A 21764-nucleotide genomic window follows, 5' to 3' on the forward strand; every position below is an offset into this window, starting at 1 on the left:
TTGGATTGGATTGGATTTGCCTTTATTAGTCTCGCAGTGGAGAAATTTACATTTCACAGCAGCAAAGTGATGAAAGAAATGAAAGCAGAAATGGATGCAGAATGGATGGAGAATGGATGCAGAAAGTGCTTAATATTGAATGACTGTCTGTGTCATTTGTGTTGTCACATTATTTGTTATTTAGGATTTTTATGTCTTGACATCAAAATGGCGCCGCTGTATTTTGTTTTGCTGCTTGTTTCTTTCCTCTTACTTTAATCACTTTTACATTTGCTTTCATTAATTGACACTAAACATCACAATAAAACACATTTCCATGGAACTTTATTGACATTTGTTTGCCTTAAACTGTAGCTATTTTACATTTTAGGTATTTACAGTGATTTTCGTATCCATGGAAACAAAAATTAACTTTTTTTATTGAAAGAAACAAATTATAACAATCTCAAGACAGATGAAGGGACACGAGACAAACAAACATGCTACATTTGCATTAATACACAGAAATGCTTGGGAGAGAATGCAGGAACATAATGCATGAGGAATGTTGTGCTTTCAGTGCAAATACAGTGTGTATATTTTTGGATGTATAAATGAAATACATTTTTGATGTCTAGACCAGTGGTTATCAAACTAGGGTCACACAAAATATTTTGTAATATATAATTGTTAATGCTGTTTTATTTTAAAAGGCGCATATGAGCCCAAGAAACCAGCATTCCAGTAAAATATTGTGGTAAGCCAATGAACCCCCTTTCCCCATTCCTTTGGGCCAATTAAACACTCCAGCATTATTCTGACCACTGTATGTGTACAGATTTTCTAGCTCCTTCACACCCTAGACAGAAAAAGTTTGAGAACCCCTGCTTTATACACCTGCAAGGAAGAGGAAGCACTTGTTATTTTAGCGCAAAATTATTATCTATTACCTTTTATTTTTTTGTGTGAAATGGCAAATCCACCTGTCGTTTTTTTCCTGCACATTACAGCATGGTGTCAAACAAGTTGATTTAAAATAAAGGGTCAATTTTCAATGCAACTGTAGGTAGATGTAGAAATGTTCGAAATTCTGATTACAAATCTTCTTCCAGGAGACACATTTAATTTCTGAGCACAAAAAATATGTACGGTAATTATATTGCAAGGGAAAGTGCAGCATGTAATTTTTAGTAACTTCTATTGCACATAAATATAAATGTTTCAGTATACCCTCTCATTTGGTTCTATCCCTGATGATTCCCTTGACTGCAACTATCTATGGCAGTGTTTCTTCTTCTGTCAATTAAAGTGTAACAACAGATTTTCACTTCAACTGATCAAATCAGATTTTAAGGTGCAGTGTTTGGGCATTGTCATGCCATAACAAACAGTTAAGAGTTTCAAAGAAGAGCAGAATGATGAAATTAGCTCGTCTTGATATTTAATTCTCCTAGATTTCCCCGGACTCAGGTGAACAGCGTCCTCGCGTGAGCCTGGTCCTTTTGTAAACAATTACTCACCTCCAAGTCAATGGTGGTGCAGTGACATCATTAGTGTTATTTCAACGAAACCACTGCATTCATTCGCCATTCTCATTGGGATGAATCACAATGTGCAAACCGATCATAAAGTGATGAAGAGACCAGTTGGGAAGAATTGAGGCCACGTAGCAAAAGTCTTAATGCCATTTCGTCGCCCTCTTCGATGACAGTAGTTGCTGTTGTAGCTGATGAACCCAGTCAACGTTCTAGTATTTAAATAAACAAAATTACAAATATGACAAAAAAATGGCAAAACTTTTTTTAAATGCATGTAGATGTGTCAGGGGAATTGCAGGGGATTAGCATGGCAAGTTATGGCATATACAGTAGCACATATGACATCATACATGAAGTATTGGACATGCAATATATGTATAGCATCACATGATGGATAGTGAGAAATACTGTGGATGTATATAGGCGACTTGCAGATTGGTGTGAAGAATGAATATCGAGTGTGACATGTGCATAATAAGTGAAGAGGATGTCAGTGATATTTGGAAGCATATTGGGCAAAACTCTTATAGTTACATTCAACACATACCTTTTCCTTGTTTTTGCAGTCTAGTGTCCCTGCTAACAACGCAGAAAATGACGTGATAGCATTAACAAAATAAAAAACAAGCAAATGACAAATGACCACAAAAATTAGACTTACTGCAGCAGAGTGGCTCAGCTTGTCAAAACGAAACTTGAGGTTGGATCGCGGTGAGTTTTTGTTTTTTATATCTGAAAGGTGGCAAACATACAAAATAAGAGCATAGTCGCAAGTAAACAGAAAAAACATTAAGTAGCTGTAAAAAATAAAATGCAAGGTTGTGCAGTAAATGGGATAAAAAGCTAAACATCTTGTTAGTTTGTCAAGCTGTCAACCTGTGGGGCTTCGACAGACGGTGAGCGGACTTGATCCTTGACCCTCTACCGTCACAGCATGGACGACCTGCAGACAACAAAAAGAGAGGAAGGTCTTTTATTAATTGCATGCTTCTTTTTTATATTCAAAGGCAATGTCTTCAATTCCAGACGGTAGCGGATAGCAATAGAAAATTAATCGGTTTTATTATTTAAGAAGCCCAGACAGTGAAATGGCAATTGTTTTTGTGTCAATACTCTAATTCAATCTATTCATCCTGCTGGCTGCTACACTGTGAAATACACAAGAATAAAGCATGTGTTGAAAGGAACTGCTTAAAAAAGTGGGACCGGTGATTATGCTTTGTGTGTGTGTGTGTGTGTGTGTGTGTGTGTGTGTGTGTGTGTGTGTGTGTGTGTGTGTTGTGTGTGCACCTCTTACCAGTTGAGTATCATTTGCCGGGAGGCTGAAGCTGCACGTGCTAGAAGTCGATCTGGAAATTTTACTGCTATCCTTCTTCATGCAATTTCTGCAAATTAAGGTGAAAAAACCCATCAGCAAAAGCAATCACGTAAACAGGAAACAGACAACTGGCACATTATGGAGAACTGCCTTCTTAATGGAGTTTTGTGAGTGTTTAAAATGAGGATTGTCTGAATTCTGAGATAAAAGTGAGAACCCTGCCATCTTTATTTTCTTTTCTTTTTCATTTGGCCTAACTGTATTCCATACAAGTATCCTTGAGAGTTTTGAAAGGCACTTATAAATGAAATGTATTATTATCTCATCTCATCTCATTTTCCGTACCGCTTATTCCTCATTAGGGTCGCGGGGGTTGCTGGAGCCTATCTCAGCTGTCTTCGGGCACGAGGCGGGGGACACCCTGAATTGGTTGCCAGCCAATCGCAGGGCACACAAAGACATACAACAGTCACTCTCACACTCACACCGAGGGACAATTTGGAGTGGTCAATCTGCCTGCCATGCATGTTTTTGGAGTGTGGGAGGAAACCGGAGGACCCGGAGAAAACCCACGCGGGTCCGGGGAGAACATGCAAACTCCACACAGGGAGGCCGGACCGGGACGCGAACCGGCGACCTCTGCACTGTGAAGCCGGTGTGCTAACCACTCGACTACCGGGCCGCTGTATTATATTATTATTATTATTATTATTATTATTATTATTATTATTATTATTATTATTATTATTATTATTATTATTATTATTATTATTATTATTATTATTATTGACCCCATCATATCCATGGGAGAAAGCCTCATTGCTTCATAATGCCTCATTTTGCTATCAGTAGTGTACACACACCTGTCTCGTTGCCCCGCCTCTGGAGAGCTGGGATTGGACGGCAGCTCTGACTTTACCTCCAACATCGGCTGGCAACCATCGAAGCTCTTCTGGTCACTCAGGAAACTTATTCAATCAAAGTATGTAAAGGTAAGACATGGGGGACATTTTTCATCGGCTTATGCATGGAAACATGTTCACACTTGGTGGGTACCTTCTCTGGTTATGCTTTTCTGTTTGACTGTCAATACTTAATAACCGAGGGAACAGGCCCGATCGTCGTTTCACCGGTGATTTTACATTACACTGGAGAAAACATATATTAAACACATAATTGCTGAGGTATACTTAATACAACAAGCAGCAATTCACACAAAAAATACAACCTGTGCTCACCTCAGCGCTGATATGTGCCAAACCTCCGCCACTCAAACTGGTGGGGAGCCCCCCACCACCCCTTGACATTGTCTCCATGGAGACGCTTCGCCCTCGCATAGCCCTCTGAGATAGACAGATGTGGAAGTTGAAAGACAAGTAACCTCGATAGACCTCACAAGCAACTTTGCCTCGTGACGTTTGACATTTGATAGTATGCTGCAAGATTTTTTTTTCGAATGAAAAACATCTTTGCCTCAATGAAGCTGCTGACTGTAACGAGAATGTTGGCTACTACTGAAGCATATACAGTATTGCGTTATAAATTGAGCGTCATGTTAAGTCATTCACTGCCAGACGTGCAAAAATGTGTGCACTCCAGTGCCAGGGTTTTTGTCATTGTCACTTGAATTCCAGGGCCTGCAGAATATTGAGTTTTAGGACTACATAAACATTGAATAGGGCTAAATAAAACTTAGACTCTCTTTTTTCATCAGAAAAAAATTGTTAATTCCTAAATTATATGGGTCTGGAGTTATATGAGCTTGAAATTAGGGCAGATGTCCAAAATACAATGCAATACATACATATTGGGTTATATTGGGTTTTAACAATAGCTGAAGCTGGAACAAAGCGCTAACATGGAAAAAAGGGAAATGCTGCCCCCTTGTAGAAAAGAAAAAAAAACAGCCAGAGGCCATGGCCATCGCTTTATCGGCACCCAAGCATGAAAAAAAACCTGAACAAATTCATGAATGGCGCTGTACGTCATATTTTCAATTCCCGAATAAATTCATGAATGGCAGTGAATGAGTTTAAAAAGGAACAGGTAACAAATCCAATATTTCGAGCTACCTTGATGGATTCCAGCAAACCTCCATGGGAATGTCCATTTTCAGCCCTTGCCTCCTCATCAAGATTGGACGTCAACCCCAGCATTCTCTGAGAGCGCCTCTGTAGCTCGTCGTGGAGGGTGTCCAGCAGTGCAGCCCTGGTCCGCTCCTAAGACAACAAAACATTGAATACATTACAATCAGGTGATGATTTTAAACCTTGTGGTACACCACGGTTGCAAGAAACAGACCATGGTGCTTTATTTATTGATGTTGTCATATTGCAAAGACGGAATCACCTCCAGTCGGGCAAATCGGATGCTTTTGTAACAGGCTAGTTCGGCATTGATGAGCTTTGTGAGGAGAAACTCCCGAAACTCTGGGCCCTAATTGACAGCCAACATTAGAACAGTCAAATGTATTTAGACATAGAACAAGATGCATGCTTGTAGAATGTGGTGTAAAATGATCATATTCACACCTTCTTAAAAACCGACGGATTTGGTAGAGGTGGGCCAAATGGCGGTACATCCTCTCGTGCTGTAACAGACACCTGTCAATCACATATTGTCAACGAATAAATTCCATTTTATATGCTGGAATAAATTGGACACAAGCACCTATGATGTGTTGTACCTTGTAGCAAGTGTTCTCCGAACAGGGCTCCTCCACCTGCACGAGGACGAAGGCGTGTAAAAAGTTGGAAGCGATCATGTCCGGCACAAAGGGAGTTGCCTCTTCCTGGAAAACCACGGCTACGATGTCGTTCCCGATGTGACGTTTCCTCTGGAGCTGAAGGTCGATCAAACACGGTCAACTAACTACTGCATTGGGCTGCACAAGTGGGGGACTTGAGTTACAAGAGTAGACTTGACAAAATTCACCAATTTGAGGACTTGCTTGGCTAAGACTTATTCAGACTTCAACCCAGACTTTGACTTGAAAGGCATAACTTGATAAGGCCTGTGAGCTCTTAACTGGATGAGTAACAACAAAGCATCTTCTCCGAATTTGAACTCTCTGAAGCCATTGTTTTGACTCTGGAGCAAGGCAGTGTGTGACCAATAGTGACGTCTCGAACAAGGGGGCGGGACTTTCTGAATCTGCCCAGTTCCGAGCTCATTTCTGGCAATTTTGGGACACTTTGTCATTTTTATTGGTGTTTTGCATTTGACTAAAAATATCAGCCTGCGTGTTTTGGGTATTTTAGATGCTATAAAACATCTTTCTGATGTCAGGTAGGAAACAAAAGAATGTTGTTGGTTGTCCTTCAAGTCATGGTGGCTAATAAGTGATCATATGTTGTGACTGATGTAGAATAATGCTGTCCTCATCATTTGATTTGACTTGTTGTAAACTTGAAGCTTAAGATTTAAGACATACTCAAGACCTGCACATACAACATGACTTACACCACCTCGATGAAGCCAGTTTGATTTATTGCTGACAAGACTGAATTTTCATGATATAACCTCATGTAGCTCTGATTATAAATCAATTGTATGGGAATTCTACCTGCTGGGTGTCTCCCTCAGTGAAGGGCAGCTTAGTCGAGACGTGGAACATGACCTCCTGCTGTCTATAGACTGTGTACACTGACTGAGAACCGGTCTGGCCGTGGGACACATCCAGACCTCCCCGAAACCTGTGACAGGACCAGTCTGTCAGAGCCTTCCTCTTAACTTAAAAGGGTACATATTTGCCTTTTGGAATGCTTGGAATGCTAAGTGTTATCACATATTAATTAGCTAACATGAGTGTGGAGAAATTAAACCGTCAAAGATGAGGTTAACGGACCCTTTAAAGTCCTGCAGGTCCACAGTGTCACCAAGCAGCTGCAAGAACTCTCGGAACGCCGGCGTTTCCTCATTATTCCTGAACAGCTCCTCCTCAGAAACCTAACCGACATACAAACAAGCAATTCAAGTATTTTTTTTTTAGCTATCTATCAACAGTGTTGCTATAATGATTGATTATTTTGTCAAGCAGTCTCTGAAAATCAAGCCAAAGGTCGCGGGCAGTCAGACTGTGCAGGGAAACAGAACTTAATGAGAAACTCAAGTCAAAGTGCGAGGATTAATGTTTGTCGACTGAGTGACCAGAAAGTAATTTATTAACTCATTCACTGCCATTCACGAATGTATTCGGGAATTGAAAATATGACGTTGAGCGCCATTCCCGAATTTGTTTGGGTTTTGTTTTTTCTTGTTTGGGTGCCGACAAAGCGCTGTCCATGGCCTATGGCAATGTTTTTTCCCTTCCACAAGGGGGCAGCATTTTTCCATGTTAGCGCTTTGTTCCAGCTTTAGCTGTTGTTAAAGTGCTATATAAAACAATATGTATGTATTGCATTGTATTTTGGACAGCCACCCTCATTTCAAGCTCATATAACTCCAGACCCATATAGTTTAGGAATTAACTACAGTAAAGTCTCGTTATATCGATAGTACTGCTTATTACGATACTATTTCTATGAACTCAAGGAGAAAATTACATGCCCGCAGGATCGGATATATCGATAGTCCGGTGATATCGATATTTTTTCCGACTCCCGAGAATATCGATATAACGAGACTTTACTGTATTTTTTTTCTTATGCTGAATTGAATGTTTATCTCGTCCTAAAACTCAATATTCTGTGGGTCCTGAAATTCGAGTGACAATGACAAAAACCCTGGCACTAGAGTGGACACATTTTTACACATCTGGCAGGGAATGAGTTAATTTAAGTAAGTCTTGTATCTACCTGTATAAATATATATATTTTTACCTGTCCAAAGCATTGGAAAATGACTCCAAACTTGAACGTGTTGTTGACCTCATGTTCGTCATAGTTGACAATTAGCTGAGACGCCTTGAGAGATGCACACAATACAAAAAAAGAATAAACTCCCCAGACCTGTCAATCAATAATCAAGAGCATTGGCCAATCTTCACCTTCGGGTAGAGGACGGGACTGAAACGGAGACCAGCTGCGTCGTCACACAGCAGCTGGAGGATAAAGAAAAAAAAAGTCATGGTGACATGGGTGACAAAGGAAAGCATCTGAAGGGCTGTTTGTATCCGTGTGTGTGTCTGAACCTTCGCCAACTCTTGTACACTTGGAATATCAGGCAACTCCGTCACTGACACTCGCTGATAGATTGTTTTCACTCGGGATCTGAAGGTGCATAAAAACGAATTAATGCGCTCACTAGTCACCATTAGGGACCATCTGATTAGCTCCTATACATTCTAGGATAAAAATACTTTTAATGAATTAATGAATTTTCCTTTAACAAGTTAACAGCTTAACCTCAGGCCCATTAAACACCTCTGGGATGAAGTTGAGCTCCATACGTTTGAATATAAAATGTTCAGTACACCCACGATAGGACCGCTGATTGCTTGCTGGATGTACCTGACGATGACATGAAGGTGTTCCTGTTGATTCTCTTCTTCATGCCTGACAGACAATAGCACATTTCCTATACTGCTGGATGGACACGAGAAGTTTAAATGCTCCTGAAAAAAAGAGAGAAAGACAATAAATGTAAAAGAAATATGGTTTTGGTGGGGCTTCTCAGGGTTTAAAGTTTGTGGTTGAAAGTGATTTCATATCATTTTAACTCGAGATTCAATGAAAACATCTTAACTTATTCACTGCAAAAATGTGTCCACTCCAGTGCCAGGGTTTTTGTCATTGTCACTCAAATTCCAGGATCCACAGAATACTGAGTTTTAGGACTACATAAATATTCAATGAAGCGTAAGAAACCTTAGATTAGACTGTCTTCTTTCATCAGAAAAAAAGAGTTAATTCCTAAATTATATGGGTCTGGAGTTATATGAGCTTGAAATGAGGGCGGCTGTCCAAAATGCAATCCAATACATACATATTGGTTTATATAGCGCTAGAACAACAGCTGAAGCTGGAGCAAAGCGCTAACATGGAAAAAAAGGGAAATGCTACCCCATTGTGAAAGGTAAAAACATTGCTAGAGGTCTGGCCAGTGCTTTATTGGCCCCCAAGCAAGAAAAAAAACCAAAACCCAAACTAATTCTGGAATGGCCCTCGACGTCGTATTTTCAATTCCCGAATAAATTTGTGAATGGCAGTGAATGAGTTAATTTTACAACTGAACCTGTCAACTGCAATAAAGTCACTTAAGGAAGTGTGCTGCAGCATACTTTTATGTATTTTTATTGATTTGTAACATTGTCAATACATACTGTATGCAAACAGTACATATCACTTCCTGGAGCCCAAACTCTGCATGGCATACACCTCATTCTGCAGCTCACCTTGCCCAAGAAGTACTTCCTGTACGCCCGTGCGGCCTCGTTGGTTTCCTCCAGGCGATATCCGCAGTCGGAATTAGTTTGGGCCACTCTTTCTCCTCTTCCCCCTTCTTGCTCGTCTTCCGCGATGATCGCTTGGGTGGCAGGGGGAGGTGCAGGTGGGGGAGGTTCCTCAGGTTCCTCGATCCAGTAACCTCCAAACTGGGGGAGGATGACCTGTGGGTATGGCCCGCCCTTCTCCAACACCTACGCATAGTCCCCCACACCCCACATCAGTGAGCTACAGATACATTTGTGTGTAATAGGCGATGTACGGCACAGGGCCACACATGGGCGGCTAACTTAATGAATCCATCATATTATCAAGTATCCTAAAACACTGAAATTTTGATACTGTTGGTAGTTCTGTGTTCATCAGAGCAGGTCTTACCTCCTCAATCCTTGGATAAGGGATGTAGTCATCCTGTTTGAAGAGAAAGTTATCACATTTAATCTTTCATACAAACGAGCCACTCAGAACTACGGAGGGCCAATTTGTTTTTTTGTCATTTAGCAAGAGAACGTCAAATGGCGCTTATAAAATCCGAGGAATTTATGCGATGATTTTAATGGCAAAGACTAGTTCTGGATATGTTGTTTGTTTTTTAAAATATGTTTGCCTCGCAGATTTAAGTTTATTCCAAACATCCATCAATATTTCTTCAGAGATGATAAAAATAACATGCACTTATAACATTTGGATGCGTTGGCAGCCACGTAGTTTGGTATCAATCTGGGATGTTTTTGGATGGATGTGTTCAGCTATCTTCGTAATGTGCTGAGTGCAATAATACCTGTCAACCGGCCGTATTTTGCCGTATTCTGTAAATTTTTTGCACATTGTTAGATGTGTACAGCATACAAGAAAAATGTACGGGAAACGCAAAAAAATGTTACATATAATTTAGAGATATTTTCGTCATGAAATATTAGCAGTAATGTTAATTATAACAAATATTGCTACTCGTAAAAAGCGAAGTCGACCACCGAGAAAACAAGTCCGTGCGAAAAGTCTCGAGAAGAAACAAAAGTTCGGAGAAGACAAGTTCCTGTGAAGAGGAATTTTATTTTGAAATCAGTTAAATTAAACATTTTACCGTTTTTTTCGCCGTAATATCATTCATATTTTTATACACATTATACATTGTAAGAACACAAATTCAAATTACTTTTTTTGCTGTGGACAAGTTCAAATTGTCCACAGTTAAAAAAAGGCAGTGCTCTACAACAAAGAACATACTTGATTATTGCTAGAAATGTGATATAACTTCTTAAAAGTATTTATGTTTACATGTGAAATTTGGTTAATAAAATTGTGCAATGAAATATTACACAGGTGTATGGCTTTTTCTCAGTAAGTAAGGAAAAATTGAGCCATTAGTAAGGTCACAGTGTCTAGCAGGTTGACAGGTATGATTTAATACACTTCCGATTGTGGCAGAATTAGACTGAAACATTACTCTCCAGAAAGATATGCTTCTTTGCTTCCTTCAAAATGACAAAAAATGTCTACTCTAGTTCTTAGTGGCTCAAACAATAGCTGAATTCTTCAATGTTACGTGAAGAGATGAGACGAGACAGAATGAAACACATAGATCCACTGCATTTGTCCTAAAAACAAACAGTATTCCTAATACTGTATTGTTGATGACACTTTAGACAAATTTGGCGACGAATGGGCAAATGAAAAGATGGCGACAGACTTCGGGACACAGCGACTGACAAACATGCCTTCTGCCTCGGATGGACGGCCTTCATCTCAGCAGCTTCCGGAACCTGCTGCATCACAGACAGCTTTTTTTTAGTCAAACCTCACAGCCATCTGTTTCTGACCGATCACAATGGCAAGCTAATGGAGTTTTCAAATTACAATTTGACAGTCACTTTCGACCTTATTCGACTCTAAATACTGAAAAATTCCTCTTCTTTTCTTTTGGACTTTTCCCGTCAAAGGGTGAACAACAACGTCCATTATTTGAACTGCTTTATCTTCACAGTTGACTATTATTTTATTCAGCAAAATGTGGTGCGGTGGCAACTCCAGACCACTACACGGTGCTCTCAATTTCACTCAAGGGTTTGGAAAAGCCCTTCTGCGAAAAGCAACAACACAGCAAGTAATTGACCAAATTATTGGAATTGACTGTATATGCCACAAGGTAAGTGCTACTTTTGTTTGAATTAAGCTAATTTATCTTCAACATAGACTCTTAGCAATTAAATGCCACAATAATTGCGAAAAATTCACCTGTTGCCTTTAATGCTTTAAATTGTAAATATACAACAATCTGTCCTTTCCACACAATTACATATCACTTTAATTCCATTTTATATTTTTAACCTTGAATTCAAATGGCTTAAATATTTGATTTCAGAAAAATGCAAATTCTGCTTAGCAAAAAAAGTCAGGCAATCGTGACATGTAGCCAAGATTACAGCACTTACCTCCATCTTGTCCATCATGTCAAAGAAATGGGCAGACTGAAACACAAAATGGAATCAATATCGGTGTCTTTATTTTATTTCAGTGTCAAAAGGTCATATTTGGCAGGTAACCATGGTAACTAATAAAGATGGTCCTCAGGCTGTTCAACTTTCAACCTGTGCCTGTTTTTATTTAGTGTACATTTGTAATTATGGGACATGAGGGAACCTTTTACCTTGGTGGTGGGGGGTGCCGTGCGGGGAGGTGAGGGCGGGCAATCTGAGTCAGCACCATTGGAGATGGCCTGGAGCTCCTGTTTGCTAGAACAGATATAAGCAGTTGAGTTAGGTTAGGTTATCCCATTAATTACATACTACACATTAAATACTTTAAGCAAATTTAAAAATCCAACAAAAAATGCACTGTAAATCAGAATCGGAAAACTTTTATTCATCCCACAATGGGGAAATTTGCAGTCCACAGCAGCAATTGAAAGGGGATGGGATGGGGTAAAAGGATAGAAAACAAGATATTCTAAGCATAACAAAATAAAAATGTCAACTGTATACTTTGCAAATGTAAATGTGCAAAACTGTTTCATAAAAAAACTGTACACAGTGCAAGTATCAAGAAATACATATTGATATATTGCGTCAACCCATATTTACAAGTATCCAGTTTTTTTTGGAATGAATTTAATTTATGTAAATGAATTTATACATTTGAATATAGAAAGAAAAGAGGATCGTTAGAATTGAAAGTACTGTGTAGCTTTTCATCAAACAAAAATTGGTGCATTTAGATTTAAACAGTCATCACATTTACAAGTGAGTCAAACTTGCACTAAGTATACCAAAGTCATCGGAACAAGTGCAAAAGTTGACTTTAATATAAGAGGCACACAATCCATATTTCCATTGTGTGCGAATGTATGTTGTGATTTAATCTGAGTTAGCCGAGAGTACCACAACATCGTTACGCTGGTCACAAAAGAGCGATGAGTGTGTCTCTAAAGATAGAGCTTCAATTTGCCCAAAGCCTCCAGAGAGTCCACAGTGGATGACTTCATAGGACACACACTCACACACACACACATATAGACGCGCGCGCACACACACACACACACACACACACACACACACACACACACACACACACACACACACACACGCACACATACACGCACACACACACGCACACACACACGCACACACACACACGCACACACACACGCACACACACGCACGCACACACACACACACACACACACACACACACACACACACACACACACACACACACACACACACACACAAAGCATAATCAACTAGTCCATCCAGCCAGAAGTACCATCCATTTCCTCAGGCTGTCAGGTCGGACCGCCTCCTTATTGCAGTTCTGATGAATATTTTTTTTGGTTGGGGTCATTCGTCTCGCTTGTATGATCAATCAAATTCGAAATTCAATCACAGTTCATTTTATTTAAACAGCGATCAATTTCTCTGTGGGTGTCACGGTTGTTGACGGTTAGCATGTCGGCCTGACAGGGTAGAAGTAAAAAGTTCAATTCCAGCTGGGCTTCCCTGTATGGAGTTCATATGTGCGGGCATATGTGCTGCATATGTGCGGGCTTTTGGAACTTTTCACAATTATTTGCCATTTATAAGAAAAACACTCCTTTGAAACCGGACTTGAAAAGCCTAATTTGAAGCCCTAATTACTCGGTGAACTTTTCTGACAGTTGAATATTTGTAACTCATTTTTTTAACAAATAAATTGGGATCCTACTTTAAAAGCCTCATCTGCTTGATAACCCTACTTTGAAATCCTGACGCTACATTGAAACCCTAATGGCATTTTCAAGGAAAAGTGGAGCAGCTGGTCGTCGGGCAAAGAGAGGTCAACAGCCTTGAGAGGGTTTAGACAAGGGACACAATTGCAAATGAAGTTCGATTAAGGGGAAAAAAACAACCACATTAACTCATTCACTGCCATTCACGAATTTATTTGGGAATTGAAAATATGACGTAGAGCGCCATTCCCGAATTTGTTCACGTTTTGGTTTTTCTTGCTGGAGTGCCGATGAAGTACTGGCCAGACCTTTTGGCTTTGTTTTTTTTCCCTTCCACAAGGGGGTAGCATTTCCCTTTTTCCATATTAGCACTTAGTTCCAGCTTAAGCTGTTGTTAAAGCGCTATATGAACCAATATGTATGTAGTATTGCATTGTATTTTGGACAGTCAACCTCATTTCAAGCTCAGATAACTCCAGACCCATATAATATAGGAATTAACTTTTTTTCTGACGAAAGAAGACACCCTAAGGTTTCTTACGCTTCATTGAATATTTATGTAGTCCTAAAACTCAATATTCTGTGGGTCCTGGAATTCGAGTGACAATGACAAAAACCCTGGCACTTGAGTGGACACCTTTTGACACATGTCCGGCAGTAAATGAGTTCAGGAACAGGGCACCTGAAAAAAGGCAATGTTCACCAAAAATCTGATGTTGTATATAATTTGTGGAATATAAATTATAACATGTAACACAATGCGACAGAAACCCATTAATTTTGATCATGCAGGTGGAAATGAGGTGATGAAGAAACAAAAAAAGGTCACCGCGATGCGACAACGGAGACATGAGACGTGCTGGGAGGGAAAAGGTCAAACATGGCAGTGAAGGTGTCTGTGAATTTGTGTGTGTGTGTGTGTGTGTGTGTGTGTGTGTGTGTGTGTGTGTCTGTGTGTGCCCGCCATAATAAAAAAAAAAGAGGACGGACAGGTTGATATTTGCCTAGAATGTTATTTTGACAGGATTGCCTGGCAAGGTGACAGTTGAGTTTTTGAAGGTCTTTGTGTATTTCAAACATTGCTCTATAATTAGACACACTACAATTTATGTCAACCCAGTATAAGCGCTGCATTAGCAATTGCACAGTTAAAAAGTATTGTTATCAACGCAGAATGTGGGTGATCATTAGAGCTCAGTTTCATCCATTGATATAAGCACTTTGAAAATGGGCAGGTTTTTTTTGTTTTTAGCAATTAATACATTAGAGCAATATAAAGAGAAAGATATCTGTAGATTTATGAGAATGATTTAAGAGAATGAGAATGGTTTCTTGATACTTGCAGTATGTACAGTTTTTTTATGAAACGGTTTTGCACATTTACAGTATACATCTCAGTCTGTTGACATTTTTATTTTACTATGCTTAGAATATCTTGTTTTTGTATCCTTTCACCCCCCCCCACCCCACCGCACCCCCTTTCAAATTGCTGCTGTGGACTGCAAATTTCCCCGTTGTGGGACTAATAAAGGTTTTTTGATTCTGATTCTGACAGACATCTCAATACCACAAGATGAAATTGGCAGAAAAAATAATAATCTGCAAATAGTCGACATTTTCCCACTTTCCTCTAAAGTTAAACACATTTTAACATTCCAAATATTGTAAAACAACCAAAGTTCAGACTACAATTGATATCTTTACTGCTGCAAGGGTCAACAGACCAGAAACAAGTTAACTCATTCACTGCCAGACAAGGTGCAAAAATGTGTCCACTCCAGTGCCACTGAAATTCCAGGACCCACAGAATATTGAGTTTTAGACATAAACATTCAATGCAGCGTAAGAAACCTTACACACTCTTCTTTCATCAGAAAAAAAATGGTTATTTTCTAAATTATATGGGTCTAGAGTTATGTGAGCTTGAAATGAGGGCAGTTGTCCAAAATACAATGCAACGCATACATATTGGTAAACATTCAATGCAGCGAAAGAGACTCTCTTCTTTCATCAGAAAAAATAGTTATTTTCTAAATTATATGGATCTAGAGTTATATGAGCTTGAAATGAGGGCAGCTGTCCTAAATAGAAATGCAACACATACATATTGGTTTATGCAGCTGAAGCTGGAACAAAGCGCTAAAATAGAAAAAAAAGGAAATGCTGCCTTCCTTCTGGAGGGGAAAAACATTGGACAACAGAGGTCTGGTGAGTGCTTTCGGGTTTAAAAACAAAACCCGAACTAATTCGGGAATGGCGCTCTATGTCATATTTTCAATTCCCGAATAAATTCATGAATGGAAGTTAATGAGTTAATTTATGAGGTGGTGTTTTTTTTAATTAATCAACCGATTGATTATTGAAATTTTGCTGTCAAATATCTGAACTGCTTTTTTTGAAGGAATTATCAACCAATCTCATCAGATGTGGTGTATACATATGACGTATGGATTTATGTTCAAGTCATCTCTCATTAATATTGAGAATGCCTGCATGTCACAGCTGATCCTGTCATGTCTTACCGAGTTAACACATGAACGTGATATCAAAATAGTCCCCGAGGCGACCTCACGTAGATGATGACCTTTTCCTCAAGATCATCAACAACAACATGCTCAGAACGGAACCCACAAGACCATTTATGTATAAAACCTTTTTATTGGATCTTACGGTCCAGGTGTACCCAACGATTCAAATGTCCGATTTTTACATGTCTCACTCTCATGTCAAGAGAATCAGTTCTAACACGGCAGGATGAATTGTTAACATTTTGACATGATATGACATTGAAGTATATACAGTACTGTATAATAGGCTATTAATCCAAAAATAGGTGCACATAGTGCTAAAATGCCCCACCTCCCATCCCATTCAATTTTACCAGCAAAAACAAAAAAAGGTTTTTTTTCTCCAATGTTGTTGCTCATTCAGATGCGGTTTGCTCCTCAAATTAGTCTGGCATCACATGTGCATACGCACGTGCACACAGACTTATGTCACTTTTGGAGCATAGCCACACACATACACACACACACACAAACACATAGTAAATCTGCTCCACCTGCAGAGGCGTCCTCTGCAGATATGCCTTTGGTCTTTTTTGTTCAGGATGATGAGTGTTCTCAACGGGTTTACTTTGGTCTTTCAAAATGGTTTGTTTTGGTCAAAAACGACATGAATGATAAGAATCGGAAAAACACATCAAATGCATAAAATCCAAAATAACAAAACCAGTAGGGAGAAAACACACTGCTTTGTAGTTGAGCAGGCGGTCTGCCCATTAGCAATAAGCACACTAAGACACACGCTCAAGTTTATATTATATTTTATCTTAAGAGTCTCATATATTGCCGTTGTAAGATAATGAAATTTTTATGCCCCGGGTGTTAAGATGATGCTAAGATGTGACTAATGAGTGCTTTAATGGTATTTTTTAATACACATACTTAAATACAGCACACGAATGCACACACACACATACACACACACACACACACACACACACAGAAACTGAAAGCATTCAATCATGAACTCATTTGTGTTGCACTTCTGTCAAATGTAAGAAAGAACACTCACACGCACAGATGGGAGATAAGGACAAATGCCAGACTCACCAGTGGTCATGCAGCATTGTTCCGTTGCCGTCGGTAACTGAGCATCCCACTCTGATGAGATGCAGCATCTTTCGCTCTCTCATGGTCTCTTTCTTGGACTCTCTCTCTCTCTCTCTCTCTCTCTCTCTCTCTCTCTCTCTCTCTCTCTCTCTCTCTCTGTCTCTCCCTCTGCCTCTCTCTCTCTCTCTCTCTCTCTCTCTCTCTTTGTCTCTCTCTCTCACTTGCTCGCTTCTACTCTGTCTATTGCTTCCTTTAAGTGACTGGTTACAATTTATGACATGACATTCATCATTTACTAGCTGATAGTGGTTTGAAAAAAAATTCAAAGTGCTTCCGCAAGAGCAAATAAATCTTGATACCCGCAGGGGCAATAGTAAATGTTGGGTAAAATATGAGGCTGTAATGTTTGGGTCTGACGGATTCATCAGATATACATTTGCTCTTTTAAAAACAGTCAAAAAAATAATCACCATTTGAACAAACAAAATAACATACACGGTACAACATAAGAGAAAAATAATCACAATCAACTATAAAAAAAGTGGGATATTTTTGTGGGACTGGATCAAAGGCTCTATGTACCAAATATAGCCCACAAGTCCCCCACCATTTCTTCATAATTATCATTAATGAGGTTATTTACGGTGGTCCACTGTATTCACCTTTTATCATCATTCCAACATGTTTTTGGGTAAATACACTTTTGTGGTTTCAAATATAAACCAAGATAATGCAAAATGAAATGAACTCATTCACTACTAGACATGAAGGGAAAAATCCGAAAGGAAAAGAAGAAGACTGCCAGACGATGTGCAAAAATGTGCCCATTCCAGTGCCAGGGTTTTTGTCATTGTCACTCGAATTCCATGACCCGCAGAATATTGAGTTAAAGAACTACATAAACATTCAATCCAGCGTAAGAAACCTTAGACTATCTTCTTTCGTCAGAAAAAAAGAATCCTGAATTATATGGGTCTGGAGTTATATGAGCTTGAAATGAGGGCGGCTGTCCAAAATACAATGCAATACATACATATTGGTTCATATAGCGCTTTAACAACAGCCGAAGCTGGAACAAAGCGCTAACAAGGAAGAGGAATATTGCCATAGGCCATGGCAAGCGCTTTATCGGCACCCAAATTCAAAATCGGGAATGACGTTCTACGTCATATTTTCATTTCCCGAATAAATTCGTGAATGGCAGTGAATGAGTTAAATGGGATGAAAAAACAAACTGCTCCCTGTGTTTGGAGACTGAATTGAAAGACCTCAAACAAATAAAAAGATAGGTTATACCCCACTGTGCATACAAATGTGTTTCATTGCTGCAAATGACATTTTATGGGTGCATAAACGGCAAAAGAAAAAGAAAAACTCACCGAGCTCTCAAGGCGCTGACGGAAGACTTATCAATCCTGCGTAGAGAAAGAGACGTGTAGATAAGTAGAATTGCACTCAAACACTCAGATCGAGCTGCGAGGCCGATGTGCATTAAAACATGGCCGAGGAGTGAAGGACAGATAAAGATACACACATTCTCGATTAACCTTAGCAGCAGAGTCGGCGAGAGGTGTGATTGCGGAGGAGAATGGCAATAAAAAGCACTATTTATTAAAGTGCTGCTCGCCTTTAAGTCACATCATGATGTAGAGGTTAAAAGCTAGAGGGGGAAAACAACAACAAGAAGAAGAACAAAGTGATATTATCCATCTAGCGCTGTAGAATATTTTAAACGTCACATGGACTGTTGCCTCAAATGGACTATTTCATGTGAGCAGTTTCCCCGAAGCCTCTCCTGAATTATTCAATAATGCAACTCTATTACCTCTGCCCAAGTTTCGGGGACGAGGTGCACTGAGAGGAAACTGCTTGGCATTTTTATAGTGGGTAGGGAAAAGAGCATATGCGGATAAACTGGTAGGATGGCATAATCAGAAAGAGGAATAGAAGGAAAGGTGGTCTGCTCGAAGGCTTGCATAACAATGTCCGCACTTTGCTGGTTATTCACTGAAATGTAGTCAAGCGACAATCTGGAATTTGCTTTGTTTCAGAAGTTTCTGGAGGTTTTTTTTTTGCAACTGTCAATTGCGCAAGATCAAATTTATTTATAAAGCACTTTAAAAACAATGGCCCTTGAACAAAGTGCCGGACAGCAAAATAAAAAGGTTATTCCAAAAAACAGAATGAGCCAAAGGAGCCAAAACAAGTAAGAATTTAAAATATAAAAGGAGAGATTTGATGATTCCTGACAGGACGGACACAACAGGTCAGACTGGGAAATATATCATCCACAACACGAACCACGAGCACTGTAGCCCCGCAGGGATGCGTCCTCTCTCCATTGCTCTTCTCTCTCTACACGAACGACTGCACCTCAACGCACCCAGCTGTCAAATTCATAAAGTTCGCAGACGACACCACGGTCATCGGTCTCATCAAAGACGGCGACGAGTCTGCGTACCGACAAAGAGTGGAGCAGCTGGAGCTCTGGTGCAGCCGTCACAACCTGGAGCTGAACACGCTCAAGACAGTTGAGATGATGGTGGACTTCAGGAAACATCCATCACCACAGCTACCCCTCACACTATCCAACTGCCTGGTGTCAACCGTTGAGACCTTCAAGTTCCTGGGAATCACAGTCTCCCAGGACATGAAGTGGGAGGTCAACACCAACTCTATCCTGAAAAAGGCCCAACAGAGAATGTACTTCCTGAGGCTGCTAAAGAAGCATGGCCTGCCACAGGAGGTGCTGCAACATTTCTACACGGCTGTCATTGAATCCATCCTGTGTTCTTCCATCACCGTTTGGTTCGGGGCCGCCACAAAAATGGACAAAATCCGACTTCAACGGACAGTTAGGACGGCGGAAAAAATCATTGGCACCGCCCTACCCACTCTCGAGGACTTGCACACTGCAAGAATCCAAACTAGGGCGCGAAAAATCCTACTGGACCCTCCGCACCCTGCCCACCACCTTTTCCAGCTACTCCCCTCAGGCAGGCGCTACCGATCCATGCGCACCAAATCCAGCAGACATTTAAACAGCTTCTTCCCCCAAGCCATTAACTCTTTGAACTCTTTCAACAGTAGCCAAAATGGAACTGTATAGTGCCACTTAGCAGTTTTTTTGACAACGATACTAGTGCAGTGTGTTCTACCGGAAACAAATTCCTTGTGTGTCCTACATACTTGGCAATAAAGATGATTCTGATTCTGATTCTGATTCTGATTCTGAATATAAAAGTTAATAAATAAAAAGGCATTGTCGAGTATGATTATTAATTATTTACTGAAAGAGTTTGTCTGATGGAAATAGTTCTATTTTAATTATGAAATGTACAATATGTGGATGAAGGCATATTTATGTGGTTCTAGTTATTAACACTTTGAGAACACAAACAAAGCTTGTGACCAGCGTAACAATAATGAAATATCTTTTCGCAAATTAACTCGTTGACTGCCATGCCCGAATTTATTCAGGAATTGAAAATATGACGTAGAACGGCATTGACAATTTTTTTTCGGGTTTTGTTTTTTCATACTTGGGTGCCGATAAAGCGCTGGCCATGGCCTCTGGCAATTTTTTTTCTTTTCCCCTTTTTTCATGTTAGCGCTTCGTTCCAGTTTCAGATGTTGTTAAAGCGCTATATAAACCAATATGTATGTACTGCATTGTATTTTGGACAGCCGTCCTCATTTCAAGCTGATATAACTCCAGACCCATATCATTTAGGAATTAACTCTTTTTCTGATGAAAGAAGAGAGTCTAAGGTTTCTTATGCCGCATTGAATGTTAATGTAGTCCTAAAAGTCAATATTCTGTGGGTCATGGAATTCGAGTGACAATGACAAAAACCCTGGCACTGGAATGGGCACATTTTTGCACGTCTGACAGTGAATGAGTTAAATCTGACAAAATGTAAAATAATCCAAATCTATATTTGTTCTCATCAGAGTGACATTCGTCAGTTAGCATTTGAAAACTTTTCTCAGCCATCCCAGAGAAGGACTTTGTATTGGAAAAATGTGAAGCAACATTCCTTCCATCTCATCACAAAAGAACACTGGAAGTTGCTGATTAACCGCAGCAGGTTTTTTTTTATCCATGTGCAAAGCTGTCAATAGAGCACTTTAGTAAACACACTGATTGTTCTTCGAAGATGTAAACTTTGTTCCATTTTTAAATGCAAAGTTAAATTTACACTTTGTTCCATTTGTAAATGCAAAGACACCCACCAACCAACTGCTGCTAACATTTGCAGCAGCCAAGTCGAGGCGAACTATAGTTCAGCCTGAGTTTGTCAAGACATCATTGTGGTCATTACACTTTTGCTGCTGTTTGCTAAATTGTGAACAATGCCCTGAGAAACCAAATGATGAATGCTACTAAACTTCAAACATGTTTAAGTACGATGAGTAACATTATTAATCCAGTGTTTATGCTCTTACATGAACAACACTGGCGTAATTTCATCGTCATGGACAACGATGCTCCAGCTCATTGAGGTCATATTATCATAGAACGGCTGTTGGAGACTGGTGTAGGCGACTTGTGAACAGCATGAGACATCGTTGTCAAGCTGTAATTGATGCTGACGGACACATGACGAATTATTGAGACGTGGACATTTTTTTTCAATTAATTGTTTGAGATGAAGAAATCAGCTGTGCATCCTTCGATTTAAATAACCTACTGTCATGATATATTGCTGTAGCGTGAACGTTTGA

The 21764-nt window shown here is 39.7% G+C and overlaps 1 protein-coding gene across 11 annotated transcripts in view; it reads right to left on the bottom strand.

The window, feature by feature from the left end:
• LOC148886430 (rap1 GTPase-activating protein 2-like) overlaps positions 1-21764 on the bottom strand; it is a 24898-nt gene continuing 3134 nt past the window's right edge. The window contains exons 3-26 of one of the 11 annotated variants that reach the window (XM_089016783.1): positions 18416-18451; positions 11866-11943; positions 11651-11686; positions 10937-10981; positions 9597-9629; positions 9170-9412; positions 8286-8389; positions 7967-8045; positions 7823-7876; positions 7656-7739; positions 6683-6783; positions 6401-6530; positions 5522-5677; positions 5367-5438; positions 5185-5271; positions 4908-5054; positions 4074-4178; positions 3892-3983; positions 3699-3803; positions 2815-2902; positions 2394-2460; positions 2179-2249; positions 2065-2096; positions 1-1726 (exon numbers count right to left, since the gene is read on the bottom strand). In XM_089016783.1, the coding sequence (XP_088872909.1) occupies positions 2085-2096; positions 2179-2249; positions 2394-2460; positions 2815-2902; positions 3699-3803; positions 3892-3983; positions 4074-4178; positions 4908-5054; positions 5185-5271; positions 5367-5438; positions 5522-5677; positions 6401-6530; positions 6683-6783; positions 7656-7739; positions 7823-7876; positions 7967-8045; positions 8286-8389; positions 9170-9412; positions 9597-9629; positions 10937-10981; positions 11651-11668 (1893 nt within the window). In that variant the 5' untranslated portion in view covers positions 11669-11686; positions 11866-11943; positions 18416-18451 and the 3' untranslated portion in view covers positions 1-1726; positions 2065-2084. Of the gene's footprint in view, positions 1727-2064; positions 2097-2178; positions 2250-2393; positions 2461-2814; positions 2903-3698; positions 3804-3891; positions 3984-4073; positions 4179-4907; positions 5055-5184; positions 5272-5366; positions 5439-5521; positions 5678-6400; positions 6531-6682; positions 6784-7655; positions 7740-7822; positions 7877-7966; positions 8046-8285; positions 8390-9169; positions 9413-9596; positions 9630-10936; positions 10985-11650; positions 11687-11865; positions 11951-17036; positions 17118-18415; positions 18452-21764 lie in introns of those variants that run through there. The other 10 variants (XM_089016782.1, XM_089016774.1, XM_089016775.1 and 7 more) reach the window with 10 other exon arrangements.

This window comes from Hippocampus bargibanti, linkage group LG16 (assembly GCF_051943395.1).
Source record: "Hippocampus bargibanti isolate YZ-2025 linkage group LG16, ASM5194339v1, whole genome shotgun sequence".
Lineage (NCBI taxonomy): Eukaryota > Metazoa > Chordata > Actinopteri > Syngnathiformes > Syngnathidae > Hippocampus > Hippocampus bargibanti.